The sequence below is a fragment of the Gracilinanus agilis genome, chromosome 3 (assembly GCF_016433145.1).
Source record: "Gracilinanus agilis isolate LMUSP501 chromosome 3, AgileGrace, whole genome shotgun sequence".
In the NCBI taxonomy this organism is placed as follows: Eukaryota; Metazoa; Chordata; class Mammalia; order Didelphimorphia; family Didelphidae; genus Gracilinanus; species Gracilinanus agilis.
The window spans coordinates 164360529-164376585 of record NC_058132.1 but is presented as its reverse complement, the minus strand read 5'-3'; the positions used below and the strand labels follow the sequence as shown (position 1 = coordinate 164376585).

Sequence of the window (16057 nt, the reverse complement as noted above, 5' to 3'; positions counted from 1 at the left end):
TCAAGGCTGTCAGCCTGACTGAATTTGGGTTGACAGAGAAACTCTCTCTTAGGACTCCATTTCTTGTCAGTTAGCTAATCCTAGTTATAGAAATGCCTCTCCCACTCTCCTTACCCTTTTTATACATTAAAATATTTTGTTTTCCTTCCTGTTTGTTTCCTCTCACCTCAAAGAACCCATAGTTTGTGAGTAGTTAATATTTGTGTTATTCCCTGGATTGTGACAGAGACCAGTAATTCCAACTGTCATTCCTTTAGTGAAGGGTTATCAGATTTACTCAGGCTCTGATACCCTATCCTTCTTTGTGAGTTTGATCTGTAAGTGGCAGTTGCCTAAAACACCTGCTGGTTTATAGATTAACTTGTATTTATATATTCTTTTAAAAGTCCATAGGACATACCTAGCTAGTACTCTCTTCCCTCTAGCACTCTTTTATCCCAGTAGACATTATAGGTGGCAAACAAAAGTCAAGAACTTCTGAAGTTTCAGAAGGGGAAGGAGGCAGCATTCAGAAAGGAAACCATCCTGAGGAAATGACTTCTCTAGAGGTGACTCAAGACAGTTAGGAAATGTTGGGGTCTGCACCATGGGGGAGAAGCAATCACTTGTGTGGAAGGAAGAGCAGAATTGAATGCCCATAGTCTTGACTGAGGGGGGAACGTACTTCACGACAAGGAGAAAACCATCTATTACCTGTGACAAACTAAGGAGAACAGAAAGTGCCGCCATGCTTCCTACACCACTGGCACTTTCTGGCAGTCTTTGGGGAAGGATAGTCAGAGGAGTACCATCTTCTTTTCCCTGCCTTCTAAATAAGGTACTGCAAAATATGGTGTACTACTCTCCACAAAGTCACTGAGAAGCAAAATGTTATTGTATACCATTGATTTTGTGACTCTGTGGCTAGTCTAAAATAGTGTTTGCTCTCTTGCCTCCATCCCAATGTATATTTCGCATATATCCCCAATGCCTGCACATATGTGACCCCTGAATACTTAGAACGGCATTATATCATTATATTTTCCTGGTTCCCAAGGGCAGTGTTGACATCTGTTGACTAGGACGAGAAGTCAACTGTGTGACCTCCCTAGAATGGAGGTCCTAGGATCAAAGGGAGAGAAAGATGGAAATTTGAATTATGCCTCAATAAATATGACAAAGGTTAATTAAATGAGTGTTTATTTCAAAATTAGTCTCATAGTGTAAGCTGTGTTTTGAGGGCTGGAGCCAGAATACATAGTCAGTGATAAAAGCATCTGTCTTCCTCCGACCCAGGCAGAGAGGAGTAGACGTCACTAGCCCTCATGCCCCTCATTCATGCATCCAATGATTACTAGGACTAGAAGCCAACAGCAAAGGATCCCGCGTTTGCTCATGTTTAATCCAGGTTATGCTATACACATTGAAGTACACGTCGGAGGTTACATGGTGTCATGCAGTCCCTGCGATGGAATGACTCTCTTGCCCAGCTACCTCCTGCAGCTGGGGTGCTCCGAAGGGCAAGGTTAAGTAGGACAGAGCACTAGAAAAGAGCAAAGGAGATCAGTCAGCATACATATGGCCAGGACCTGCCTAGCTCAAGCTCAGGATGGCAAACATCAGCCACGAGAACTTCACTCTGCATCGTCCCAATTAGAGAACCACCACTCTAACCCCTCAGCACGGAGCTGAATCCTAAGAGCAGAATCCCAGGATTGGAAAGAAGCTCAGGGACAAGATGGACCAAAAAAATCTCTGAACTGGAATTTGCTATCTGACATCCCCAACAAGGGGTCACCCAACGTGTGTGGAATTTAGCACCTCTCTGTGCTGTCCAATGTACTTTGGGGTGTTCTTCTAATTGTTAGGAAGTTTCTCCTAATAATTTCCCTAGTAATAGCTGAAACCTGCCTCTCTGTGATGTCTTCCCACTGTGCTAGTTATACCCTAGGGGACCAAACATAATAAATCAAATCAGTCTTCCAAGTGACAGCCTTTCAAATACTCAAAGCTATTGTGTTCCCTTGAGTCTTCTCTTCTCCAGGCTAAATTATACTCAGTTCCTCCAACTGATTCTCACATAACAGCACAGTCTCTCCCAGTCCTTATCCTTGTCACCTTTCCCTGACACTGTCCAGCTTGCCAAAGTCCTTCCTAAAACATGGTGTGCAAGTTAAACACAATATTCTAGCTTTGTTATGACCAAAGCAGAAAACAATGAGACTGTCATCTCCTTTATTCTACATACTGTACCTCTCTCCCTCTTTTAAAACTCTTTATCTTCTGTCTTAGAATTAATATTGTGTATTAGTTCCAAAGCAGAAATGTGGAAGGGGTGGGCAATCAGGGTTAAGTGACTTGGCCAGGGTCACACAGCTAAGACGTGTCTGAGGCTACGTCTGAACCCAGGGCCTTCTGTCTCTGGGCGTGGTTCTCAATCCTACCTGCCCACCACTCTTTTATTTTTTTTTTACTTTTTTTTTTTTTAAACCCTTAACTTCTGTGCATTGGCTCCTAGGTGGAAGAGTGGTAAGGGTGGGCAATGGGGGTCAAGTGACATGCCCAGGGTCACACAGCTGGGAAGTGTCTGAGGCCGGATTTGAACCCAGGACCTCCCATCTCTAGGCCTGACTCTCAATCCACTGAGCTACCTAGCTGCCTCCTGCCCACCACTCTTAATGCAGTCTAAGATCATGTTAGATTATTTTAGCTTCCACACTGTACTGCTCATTTATTTAGCCCAATATCCCCTCTTCTCCTACCCTCCCCCCTCCATCTCTTTCACATGGACTTTTACTTAGCTTTACGTCTTCCATCCTGCCCTTGGAAAGCTGATTGTTTAAGTGCAAGGGTAAGACTTTACATTTATCTTGCTTAAATTTTATCTTATTAGGTTCAGTCCATTGTTCCACCTTGTCACTAACTTTTTGGAACACAGTTCAACTGCTCATCTGCAAATATAATAATCGATTGGGCACAGGAATTCTAAACAAAAGTTCATGATAAATTTACCATTTTAGTGAATCACAGATTAAAAAGAATTTCAGCCCCCTAAACTATTAACAGGCTACTCCTAGACCCTGGATTTTTACCCACCTCTGCAACGTACCACACCCAAAAAACCCCATAGAGATACCAGAATCCCATCAGAAAAAGTTTCATTGTCTTACAATCCTTGCAGCAGAAATTCTTCCCTAAATCAAAATTAAATTCTTTCCATTATAATTTCGACCCAGTCTCACCATGGAAACTGTGTTGCTATGCCTTGCCACAGGTTTACTCTTTCTATACCCTTGAAAATGGTGATGAAAAAAGGCCTTGGCTATTTTTTCCAAATTAGAATGTCCCGAGTCTTACAGCCTGTCTGTCCTTTAATGTCCAATTTCCCCAGCTGTTTCATTTACTCTGCATTTGGCCTCACTCCTGTAATTAAGAGGGGCTGGGATCTGTTTCTCAGTTCCCCAGAAGCCTGTATACCTGGAGCAACAGGCTTTGTCTCTGTAAAACCTGTCTACTCAGGACTTTTCTTCTGCACAGATTCACCTTGCTAGGTTCTAGAGAAACCTCAGATTAGCTTCAAAGACCAGGGACAGGAAACAATAAGGGGTTCCCAGAGGGACTCTTCTGCTCAGGGTGGCATGGAGCTATTATTCTTACCTTTTAAAATGTAGTCCGTCAGCAATGTAGGCACCTTCTCATTATCTTCCTTCATGGCAAAGAGAACTAGGAGAAAGGAGATAGAAATGGTGCAGGACATTGATTTATGGCATGTAGTTCACTTTCTAAGGCCAATTACCCAACCAACAAACTGACCAACCCCCCTTGGTTGACAGAAAGGCTAGTGATTATAAAAACCCAAGCATCGAATCAACAAAGCTCAAAGATATTCTCTTTGTCACAAATCAGCTAGCCTAAACTGTTAAGGGAGATGGAAAAACTTACATAGAAATGAGTAACTAATGATGAACTCTAAAATGTAAAAATGCATAGTCTCAAAAATACAGATGTAAAGGACCTTGGGATGCCATCATCTTGGGACTCCAGCACAAATAAATAAGAAGGATGAGACTCAAAGTTGGGGATACAGAGAAACATCCACCTACATATGCCTAGTGGCATTGTAATCCACTTTAGGTTTTCTGGAGAGCAATCTGATACTATGTACCAAGAGTTATAAAAGGCTCATTCCCTTTGATCCAGTTACCCCACTTCTGGGGACTGCTCCAAGGAAATAATTCAAAGTGGAAAAGAAAATTGATCCATTCAAAGTGGCATCCAAAGCAATGATATTTGTATCATGGGAAAACTGAAAACAGGACAGCCATGTAAACTATGAAAAGGGGAAGGAAAAGGAAGTAGCATTTATATCACACCAATTACATACCAGGCATTGTGCTAAGTGTTTTACAAATATGATCCTCACAACAACCCTGGGAGGTAGGTTAGGCTATTTCCCCAATTTTATAGTTGAGGAAACTGAGGGAAACTGGGTCAAGTCACTTGCTCAGGGTTACATCACTATTATCTGGGGTCAAATTTGCATTCAGGTCTTCCTGACTAGACCTAGAACTCCATCACTGTACAACCTATTTGCCTCTGTAGTATATTAATACAAATACTATATTACTACTAAATGTCAAGTATGTAAACTATGTTGATACTTGGACATGCGCATGCCAAATAGGTAGATGAAGAAAACAATTGCAAAAGAATATGTATATATTAAGGCTATGCAAAAAATACACTGGTACATTAACCATGAACCAAAGAGAATAAACTGGTAATTCCATTGCATTATTTTCACCATGCTAATAAGACAAAAAAAAAAAAATTGGGTACTCAGGCCAATCTTAAAAGTTGTTGATCTACTTTTTATGGTGGCAAAAAACTGGAAAACGAGGGGATGTCCTTCAATTGGGGAATGGCTGAACAAATTGTGGTATATGTTGGTGATGGAATACTATTGTGCTAAAAGGAATAATAAACTGGAGGAATTCCATGTGAACTGGAAAGACCTCCAGGAATTGATGCAGATAAAGGAGCAGAGCCAGAAGAACATTGTACACAGAGACTGATACACTGTGGTAAAATCGAATGTAATGGACTTCTGTACTAACAGCAATGCAGTGATCCAGGACAATTCTGAGGGATTTATGGAAAAGAACGCTACCCACATTCAGAGGAAGAACTGCAGGAGAGGAAACACAGAAGAAAAACAACCGCTTGAACACATGGGTTGATGCAGGCATGGTTGGGGATGTAAACACTAAACGGCCACACCAATGCAACTATAATAATATGTAAATAAGTCTTGATTGATCACACATGTTAAAACCAGTGGAAATATGTGTTGGATATGGGGGGGTTGCAGGGGAAAGTAAAAACAGGAATCATGTGACCATGGAAAATTTTTCTAAAAAAATAAAATATTTAAATTAAAAAAAAGTTGTTGATCTAAACTTCCATTACTCAACCCGAATAAGAATCAAACTCTAAATCATAGAACATCTGATCAGAAAGTATCCTCAAGGATTAGACCAGTTACTCCTAGTTCCTTTTAAAATTATTTTCTCATATTCATAAATAGCAGTGGAATTCCACTGAACAAAGTAAGAAGCATCATAGCTTGAAAGAAGAGCTATAACATGACCCCCTGACTCCTCATCTTTGCAGAGGTGAGAGGCCCACAAATGTTAGAAAAATATATTATACGTATTTTTAGACTTTTTTTCATAATATTCATCAGTAATGTTTATCTCCTGGCACTTTTATTCTTTTTATCTTTAGAAATGCTGTTTGTTACATAAGGTGAGTTTCGATCTCTGGGCAGGTGTGTATGAGTGGAAAACACTGGTAAAAATTATGATATATTTTTTTTTAAACCCTTGTACTTCGGTGTATTGTCTCATAGGTGGAAGATTGGTAAGGGTGGGCAATGGGGGTCAAGTGACTTGCCCAGGGTCACACATCTGGGAAGTGGCTGAGGCCGGGTTTGAACCTAGGACCTCCTGTCTCTAGGCCTGACTCTCACTCCACTGAGCTACCCAGCTGCCCCAAATTATGATATTTTTTTAAAGGCATCAAGTAAAATTTATTGAGCATTTACAATCTGCCCAGTACAGGGCTAGATATTATGAAGATAATAAGAGAAGTCTAAAACAGAATTCCCTCTGTACAAGTTGCTTATATTCTTTTTATTTTTATTCTCTTTTATTTTAATTTTATTTTAAACCTTTACCTTCCATCTTAGAGTAAATACTGTGTATTGGTTCTAAGGCAGAAGAGTGGTAAGGGCTAGGCAATGGAGGTTAAGTGACTTGTCCAGGGTCACACAGCTAAGAAGTGTGAGGTCAGATTTGAACCTAGGGCCTCCTGTCTCTGGGCCTGGCTCTCAATCCACTGAGCCACCAGCTGCCCTCTTATATTCTTTTTTTTTTTTTCCTCTCCTTATATTCTTCTTAAGGAGACAGAATGACTTACAAGAATGAGATGATTACAACCTAAGGAATTTTTAGTCTAAGTTTTAATAATTTCTTTCTTTCTTTCTTTCTTTCTTTCTTTCTTTCTTTCTTTCTTTTTAAACCCTTACCTTCTGTCTTGGAGTCAATGCCGTGTATTGGCTCCAAGGCAGAAGAGTGGTAAGGGCTAGGCAATGGGGATAATTCTTTTATTTCTAAAGTACTCAATCAAATAGCAAATGTTTATTAAGCATCTACTAACACAAGCAGGCACTGTGCTAGGCACTAGAGATACAAATGTAAAGGATTAAACAATCCCAGCTCTTAAGGAGGTCACATTCTAATGAAGGAGAATCTCTTTCTCTCTCTCCCTCAACCCATCTCTCTCTGGTTCTGTCTCAGTCTCCACCACCCGCCTTTGTCAGTGTCTCTCTCTGTGTGTGTATATGTGTGTGTGTGTGTGTGTGTGTGTGTGTGTGTATACACATACACAAAATAAACTTTAAGAGAACAAATATAAATAATTTTAAAATAGTTCAATACAAGATGGTTTGGGAAGGAGTTCACTAGCAGCTAGGGGAGTGTGTGATTAACATCCTATTAAAGGATATCCTGTGAAAGACATCCTGTTAAACCAAATACTTTGCAGCTTTCACTTTCTTTTCCTTTTATTTTATTTTTTCAATTACATATAGAAACCATATTTTATTTTATTTTATTTTATTTTTTAAAACCTTACCTTCCATCTTGAAGTCAATACTGTGTAAGTGTATATTGGTAAGAGTGGTAAGGGTGGGCAATGGAGGTCAAGTGACTTGCCCAGGGTCACACAGCTGGGAAATGTCTGAGGCCAGATTTGAACTTAGGACCTCCTGTCTCTAGGCCTGAATCTCCATCCACTGAGATACCCAGCTGTCCCCGAGAAACCATATTTTAACAATTGTCTTCTGACCTTTTGCAATCCAAATTCTCTTTCCTTTCCTCCTTTCCACCTTTTCCCCCCTCCCCAAACAGTAAACAATCTGCTACAGGTTATTGTGGTTTTCATAACAAAGAAGGTCACTGTAGAAAATCTTTCAGGAAGGTAGTTATATTCAAAAGGGAGACAATCAGTGGATGAAAATAGAGGGGACAATAAAAGTGGCAGACTTTCTGCATTTGTTCCCCAAACAATGTATACTTTCACAGCTTCCTCCTCTTAGCCTAGTTTCATGATAGGATGATGGTCAAGAGGGAGGACCTCCAAGTGAGAGTGGGGCAGGAATGGTTTGAGTTGGGTAGAAATGGGTGCTTGAGCTAACAGTAAAGGACAAGAGCAAAGCTAGTAAGCTGAGTCCCCTTCTAGTTAGGGGCTTACAGCAGGTTGATGGAACGTAGGTATTTTTTTTTAATATCATTTTTGCTCTCTGGTGTTCTATTCAATGATGTCAACTGGGAATGCTTGTCAAGACAGCATGTGCATAATGCATGACAAAAAAGAAGTAGATCTTCACCGACAGTGAATACAGAGATGTCATTTAGCTAACAATGATTATCAGAGCAGACCATCTTAAAATTCTAAATTGAAATGAATTGTACATCTTAGCATCTATGTAAATCTTTGGCCTCTGATTTCTTGATTCAAGGATAGCAGAGAGTAGACATTATTCACACATCCACATAAGGGAAGCTTTACAAAGGAGGTCTTACATAATTGGTTCAAATATAAATGCCAGCTATCATCATGATCATCAAATCAATGTCATTTCACATTCTTTTGCTTCAGTTTCCTCATCTGTAAAAAGGTGGCGGCGGCAGTGTGCTAGATCAGAGATGTCAAACTCAGTCCTGCCCACAAAACTCCTAAATTATAATGTAATTGCAAAATATTTAACAAAAGAAAGAAATACACAATGCAACACAGATAATGTTAATTCATGGTTTTCTAAGAGTCTGCAGGGATCTATTTCTGTTTGAGTTTGCCATCACTATGTTAGATGATCCCTTCCATCTCCAAATCTATTAGCCTATAATCTATAGGAAATTTTAACACATAGGAATTTGCTAGAAATATAAATAAATCTAAGACTAATAAAGTGTAAGAATTTCATTTTGCATTCCCAATTACTTATCACTCATTACTATCTACAATGCATTGCTTTCTTCTTTCTTTTAAAACCATGATGAAGACTGAACTTTAAATATTAACTTCTGTGATTATGTGAAAGGCATAGTCAGTGGTGTGATCCAGACTGGCTGGAGAGAGAAGAGGATTGTTCAATTTTCAGTGTGAGCATTTACACCTTGGAAACAAATCAGAGTATGAGATATTGTTTTGTTGATTGTCTAGATCTGAGAAAGTGATAAGAGAAAAGATAAATAGTGAAGATTAAACCTGAAAGTGCCTCCGCTTTTCAGTGAGGCTACTGTTAAACATTTACTGCAAACCACTGGGTTTAAAGGAAAGAACACTAAATTAGAAATCCCCTATAATAAGATCCTTAAGGACATGAACCCTTTTGGTTTTGTCTCTGGGTCCCCAGGGCCCAGTACAGTGCTTGGCACACAACAGTTTTTTACTAAATGCTTGTTGGATTGAATTGAAAAATGAACTGAGTTCCAATGCAATGATCTGTAAGACACTGGACCTATTAAATTAGCAAGTGGACTAGATTTCCCAACTCAGATTCTATGATTATCTAAAATTGAGGAATTTCTAAAAGCACAAATGCATATATGCATCCACAAATAAATTGGTACTCCTGCCTCTCGAAATATCTTCTATGAATACATATGCAAAAAAGAGCTTTAAAAACTACAAAAGAAAACATCAATGTGCTTTGAAATGAAAATTCTAGATTCTCAAGGACAGGATGTCTGTTGATTTCTCTTCAGTTGAAGATTTGTCTATTTTTCTTCCATATCGGAGCTTCCCTTACACTGGAGCCTCCTGCTTTAGGTCTCCAAACTGATATAATCGGAAACGTTTGGTCACCTTTAGCACTAGGTCCCAGCAGGCATCTTCCTCTGCTGAAGAGATAGCTCCTCTTTTCTTCCTCTCCTCCAGAGAAAGCCCTGGGGTATCAAACCATCACAAAGCTCACTCCCCTCCCACTTTGCTCACTGCATCAATGGGGAAGGCAGCTTGGTCTGTGTCATTCTCTGCAGGGCACCGTTGCCAGGGAGATGAAGGTTCTCCCAGAATCCACCCAGCCTGTCACAGCATCTCAGCCTTGGGTTTTTCTATTCTTAAAAGAGTGGAGCTGGCATTAGTGGCTAACACCATGCCTTCCCCAACCCCCAACCAAGCCCTTTGGGGGGGGGGTTGTAATGTTTGATGTATATAAATCTATTTTGCCTACAAAAGACTATTTTTGACATACTGTTTCCTCCTGAAGCTCAGAGTGTTTGTGAATGTTTGAAAGTAGATCCAAAGAAGAGAGAGCCATTTGCTGAAAAGGAAAAGAAAGGCATTTTCTTTCCTTGTCTTCCTTAAGAATGAGTCCTTCCTTTCTATTCTTCCCCTGGCTTTCTCCAGATGGACAGCTCTTCTAACAGAACTGAGAGCTCTCACACTGAGCTCCCTGCTCTTTGGAGAGGAGGTGGGAAAACTAGTAACAGATCAGCTAAATGGACTTAAACAGTGGGGCAGCTGTCAGTGGATTGAGAGCCAGGCCTAGACATGGGAGGTCCTAGGTTCAAATCTGGCCTCAGACACTTCCTAGCTGTGTGACCCTGGGCAAGTCACTTGACCCTCATTGCCTACCCTTACCACTCTTCTGCCTTGGAGCCAATACACAGTATTGACTCCAAGATGGAAGGTAAGGGTTTAACAAATTTTTTTTAATTAAAAAAATTATAAATGGACTAAAACACAAGAAGAAGGCAGTTAACATGGAAGAGAATTTCTAGGTGGTGAGAGACACAATTTGGCCAAGGATTTCTCTGGTCAGAATAAAGAAGCTAACCAGAGACTTATCCCAAGCAAGACTTTTCCCTGTTAGGCAATGGATAAAAGCAGCCTTGAGCTCTTGGGATTATCTTAATTTTACCTATTCAAGCAGCAGGCTGATGAAGCTAGTGAGGAATACATTCTGACCAGCTAAACACAGGTTTCAAGGAATTTTCCGTGGGCCCTGGAGGAGGGAATATGTGCAAGGAAGGGGTCCCAGAAAAGGGATAAAAGAACTTACTGTTTGTCAGCATCTGCAGATCTTCCACGGATGGAGGTGAGGCTTTCTTTTCATAGGGAATGACTGTGTTCAGATACTGCAAAGGAAACACATGGGCAGTTGGGCATGAGACTTGAGAAGGGAACTTTTTCAGGTTTCAAAGATAGTCTGAGGTCCATTTGTTTCCAGGAACAGGATGCTTTTTCTCTTGCTAACACCTAGTACTTTGTGAAGTATGGCATTCTCAGAGAATCAGAAATTTAGAGCTTTGAGGAAAGGGACATAAGAGTTCTTTTAATTGAGCTCTTTTATTTTATAAACAAAGTAAAAGAAACCCAGTAAGGTTTAGCGATTTGCCCAAAATTACACAGGTACATATTCAAATATAATCAAGATTTGAACTCAAATTCAATAAAAATAAAATTAAAGATCCCTGTTTCAGGAGTCTTCTTGACAATTTCATTCCTATCTCCAGAGGCTTGCCATTTAAGGATGTATGGCCAACTCATATAGTTATCTTCTCTGTTTCATTTATAATTCAATACACACATATATTGTGTCCAAGGTACTTTCTTAGTTAGTGGGGATCACAGATGAAAATGACATAGGTCTTGCCCTTAAAGAGATTACAATCTAGTGGGAAAATGTGGCATATGACATAAATGATATAAAACAAGAGAAAATGTACACAAGGGAGGCATTAGTGTTGGGGAGCATGGAGTTATTGGTTTAGAATTGAAAGGATTCTTAATGCAACCCTCTTATTTTATAGATGAAAAAACTGAGGCTCTCAGAGGTTAAGAGACTTGCTCAGAGTACTCGGCTAGTCAAAGTTAGCAGCATTTGTATTCAGGTCTTTATGGTGCCACATGAGGCAACCTAATCCTCTTGGTTCAAGAGGCCTCATGGTACAGGCAGAACAGTACTTAAACTGTGCAGTAGAGAAAGGGCAAGATTTCAACAGGTAGAGAGGTAGAGGAAGTCTGTCCTAAAAGTAGGAAAGATAAATGCAGGCTTTGTTGTATTAACAATAACTCACATTTCTATAACACTTCAAATTTTGTGAAGCAAAGCACCACTGTGAGCCAGCCAGCAGAATTATTCTGATCCCTTCTTTACAGATGAGGAGACAGATTTGGAGAGTTACAAAGCTTTAAAAATGGCATTGTGGGAATTAAAACCCAGGTCCTTGGAATCCGAAGTGCCTACTGTGTGTTCTGAACACTTCAGCCAGAGTAAATGATTTGAATTAAATGAGAAAACAAAATAGGTCTCCTAGCTACCTTTAGTCATTTAGGAAATATTCATTCTTTATTGATGACTAAGATCATTCCTTATGTTTCAGAATGCAGTTTGACAGAGACTTCTTTCCCTGCCATTGACTAGTCATGTAACTTTGAGCAAGATACTTCCCTTCTTCAAGCCTTGGGGTCTGCCTGTAAAAGGAAGATTAGGAAAGATCCTTTCTAAAGTTCTTTCCATTTCTAAAGTTCAAAAGTCTATGATTCATAAATCAAAAATGACAGGAAAGTAATACATAGTAATGCCAGGAATCCTGAGTGTTGGATATGCTCCCTCTGCTGGTTTTTATTGGTGCGTCTGCAACAAAACCAGCATCCCAAGGAGCCCCAGCAATTAATTAATGCATCCTTGACTAATAGAGAACTTAAGAGGTCATCTGATCCACTCCCAAGACAAATAAGAAAAATAAGAACTTGTTCTAAATTTTTAATGAAGCAGCTACTTTTTTCTATTATTAATTTTTTAAAATTCTGTATTCTATTAGAAAAAATTTCTAATTTAAAAAATTTTAAAAAGAACTTATTCTACTTTTAAAAAATCAGACAAATAGGAACTTCTAGTTAAAAAAACAGACAAGAACTTATTTTAATTTTTAAAAGAGACAAATAAGAATTATTTTGATTTTTAAATCTCATGTTTTGCCTTAGTAATCAGAAAGAGGTCCAAGTTGCCCCCCAATAGAAAAATGGTCAAATGGAGTTGAAAAAGAAATATAATTGTGTGACTCTGGAATTTGAAGCACATCTAGTGTGAGCTGGAGGCCAAATAGGATCCCTGGAAAAGCTGCACAGCCCTAATGCAGTAGAAAGAACAGCTCTTAAATGGAATCTTAATCTTGGAAAATGGGGATCCTATGAGCCTTGTCTGGTGGTATATCAATCACTTATAGTTATCTTACACTGCCTTAATTTCCATTTTATGTAGCACCTATGTTTTGTGACCTTCATCACATTTCTGATAAGGAATATTCCCTTTGTTAAAGGAAGGAGAAATGTTGTGAAGACTGCCGAATCATCTATTAATCTCACCCTTTGTTCAGGGAGGTTGAGCTGCAGGAGCCAGGAAGGAATCTGGGTGCTAGAGATACTTCTCATACCTGTTTATCAGTTCCTGAGTTGCCAAAGGTCTGCCGAATACCAGTCTGCAGGATGTTGGAGATCCCCTCCATGCTGAAGCGCTGGAAAAGAGAAGAGAGGGATTCTAGACAGGCAAAGGCTTTTCTGAACCTTGGAGCTTCCTACCCTCAACGTTTCTGGACCCTTCCGGAAGCCTAGGAACTATACATTCACATGTTTTGTGGGTGAGTACATTGGGATGCTGTAGCATCAGAGATGTGGTCAGTCTAGAGCTACAAACCAAGTCTGAGTAGACCTAGGTGACGTGAGAGTAACTAGAATACCCTCAGAGTGGCAAGACCCCAATCTCAGTGGGTGCAAGGGTCCTCTGAATCTCTGACCTCACTGCCTTTAGATTTTCCAAAAAAGACAAAGGCATAAAAAAATGAATGAAGTACTCCCATAAAATCTGGCCAGATGAAACTGAGAGAAAAGGGACTTGGGAATCAATGCTATGGTTGGAGGGCAGTGGCACTTTCACTGACAGGGAAGCATTAGTCTAAATAATCCTGGCACAGCCATGATCAGTCTTTGGCTCATTTCCAACCTTTGAGATTTCAAGGAGTCATTGACAATGAATGAACTCATATTCTAGCCTGAAAGGGCAAGCCAGGGCTAACATCCTCAGTTAGCCAGAGATCTGGAAGCAGATCTCCATTTTATACTAAACGTCAGAGCCAAGACCCTTATTTTCTTAGAGCTCCCCTATAAAGAGCACTACATGTCAAACTCATTATTTATATTCTTATGCATATGGACTGTCTTTTCAACTAGATTGGAATCAGGAACTATATTTTGCCCTTCTTTGTACCCACAGTACATGACACATATTTGTCATTTACTAAAAGATTGAGTTGGGACTTGGGTTCCTACAAGTGAATGGGGCTGCTCATCCCCCAACATCTGCAGGGGCTGGGGATCAGCCACACAGTAGTTTCCCCCCTCTACAAGGGATTCTTCACCCACCTTGAGGGGCATCTGGTTTCCTTTTTCTATTCGGCTACTCTGTAGGCTCAACCCTTTCTCTTTCCGTCTCTTCTTCATCAGCTCTCTCTGCTCCTTCTGTTTGTTCTGGACCTCAATCAGCACAGTAATAAAGGAATTCTTCACTTCCTTCTCAAATTCCAGCTCATCCCGCCTGGCAAGCTGTTGTACCAGTTCCTCAGAGTAATCACGGATGGCACCTTCGACCCGATCCAACAGTTCACCAAGCTCAGACCCTGACATATGTCTCAGTCCTGTAAGAAAGAAGCCCAGCACACTCCACACCATTCCTCAAACCAGCCCTAACTGAGGCAAGGTGGGAAATACCATACCAAGTGGGGCTAGCCCTGCCTACAGTGGGAGACCCACCAGGTTTTCCACAGAAGACAAGAGCATCATTTCACTGAAGAAGGCAATGTGCTACAATGGAAAGAGCCTTAGACTTTGAGTTGAGAGGCTGTCACCAACTATGTCTATGCGTGTGATCTTGGGCAAGTCCCTGAACCTCTCAGCTTCCTCATCTATAAAATGAGAGTGTTAAACTAGTTGATCTTCAAGGTTTCTTCTAATTCTAAGACTATAAGCGGTGGAGGACAGCTAGGTGGCACAGTAGATAGCCCTGGATCAGAAATCAGAAAGACTTGTGTTCAAATCTGACCTTGGACACTCACTAGCTATGTAACCCTGGACAAATCACTTAACCCTGTTTGCCTCAGTTTCTTCATCTATAAAATGAACTGGAGAAGGAAATGGCAAACTACTTCAGTATTTTTGCCAAGAAAATCCTAAATGGGGTCATGAAGAGTTGAAAACTACTGAAATGACTGAACAACATAAATGAGAGACCCGGGAACAAAACCTAGACTTGGAGTTGATTCACAGAATGATCACCATCCATAGAATGTATATTGCCATGACTCTCTGACTCTTTGTTTTACTTCCTTCAAGGGCTTTATTTAAGGACTTACTTTGTATACAGCACTCGGTTTGGTGGCTTTATGTCCTAAGGTTAGGGGATAAGGAGACAAAATCTAGGGAGAAAAGTTAGTGCAATATCACTTAAGGGAGAGGACTAACCATTGGGAGCATCAGGAAAGGTTTCTTGGAGGAGAAGGCATCTGGATTATGCCTTGAAGGAAGATATTCTGAAAGGCAGAAGTGAGAAGCAGGAATTCTGTGGAGAGCCTGTGCAAATTCAGGGAAGCTACTGAGAACAGCTTTAAATGGAATGCAGACTCCATAATATGAAATAAGTCAGGAAAGGTAATTTAGAGTGAAATTGTAGAGGGGTCTAGAATGCCAGACTAAGATTATCTTAGAGAAGACAGGGAACCATTGAAATCTTATTGTTGTTTTAAAGCAAAGCAGTGACATTATCAGCTCTGTGCATTACGATGAAGTTTTGCCACCTAAATTGAAGATGAAACATTTTACTTTTATCTGTATTCTGTGCCTAGCATCATGCCTTGTATTTAGTAGATTAATAAAAGCTTATTGATGAACTGGAGGCAGGAGAGTCTGGCAAGTAGAAAACCAACTAGGAGGCTATTACGATGTTCCGTGTTAAAGGTGACGAGGACCTGAACTAGGGCCTCTAAGTAGAGGAGGATGGAGTTCAAAAATAATGGGGAGGTAGAACCTTTGGAGACAGCCCTCTCGACATCACTGATGTCTTTATGAACAATAATCAGGGAGACATGTCTGGCTTAAATCAGGGAGGAATGTGGGGGGACTATTTATTCATAGGGGTTGTTCTAATATACAGAACCCACATGAGTGGTGACCCCCATGACATCCTGAAGCCTCCTTTACACCGCAAGTGTGTATATTTGTGTGTGTGTGTATATTTACATGATCTATGCAGCTCTCTAAGACTATAAGTTGAAAAGAAGCTGCTGACCTGCATTATTGTTTGAAGGAGTTTCCCTGCTTGGGAATTCTCTATACCAGTGATTAACAGGTCAAGTTTCTTACTCTTATTCTCTCTCTATCTTTCTATACACATACACACACATACACACACACACACACACACACACACACACACACACACACACACACACACACA

At 40.2% G+C, this 16057-nt stretch overlaps 1 protein-coding gene across 1 annotated transcript in view; it reads right to left on the bottom strand.

Annotated features, from left to right (window-relative positions):
* Positions 1-1183: 1183 nt before the first annotated feature.
* The window catches only part of FEZ1 (fasciculation and elongation protein zeta 1), a 36186-nt gene continuing 21312 nt past the window's right edge, over positions 1184-16057 (bottom strand). The window contains exons 5-9 of the mRNA XM_044666184.1: positions 13972-14243; positions 12987-13067; positions 10610-10685; positions 3637-3702; positions 1184-1522 (exon numbers count right to left, since the gene is read on the bottom strand). Of these exons, the coding sequence (XP_044522119.1) occupies positions 1506-1522; positions 3637-3702; positions 10610-10685; positions 12987-13067; positions 13972-14243 (512 nt within the window). The 3' untranslated portion in view covers positions 1184-1505. The remainder of the gene's footprint in view (positions 1523-3636; positions 3703-10609; positions 10686-12986; positions 13068-13971; positions 14244-16057) is intronic.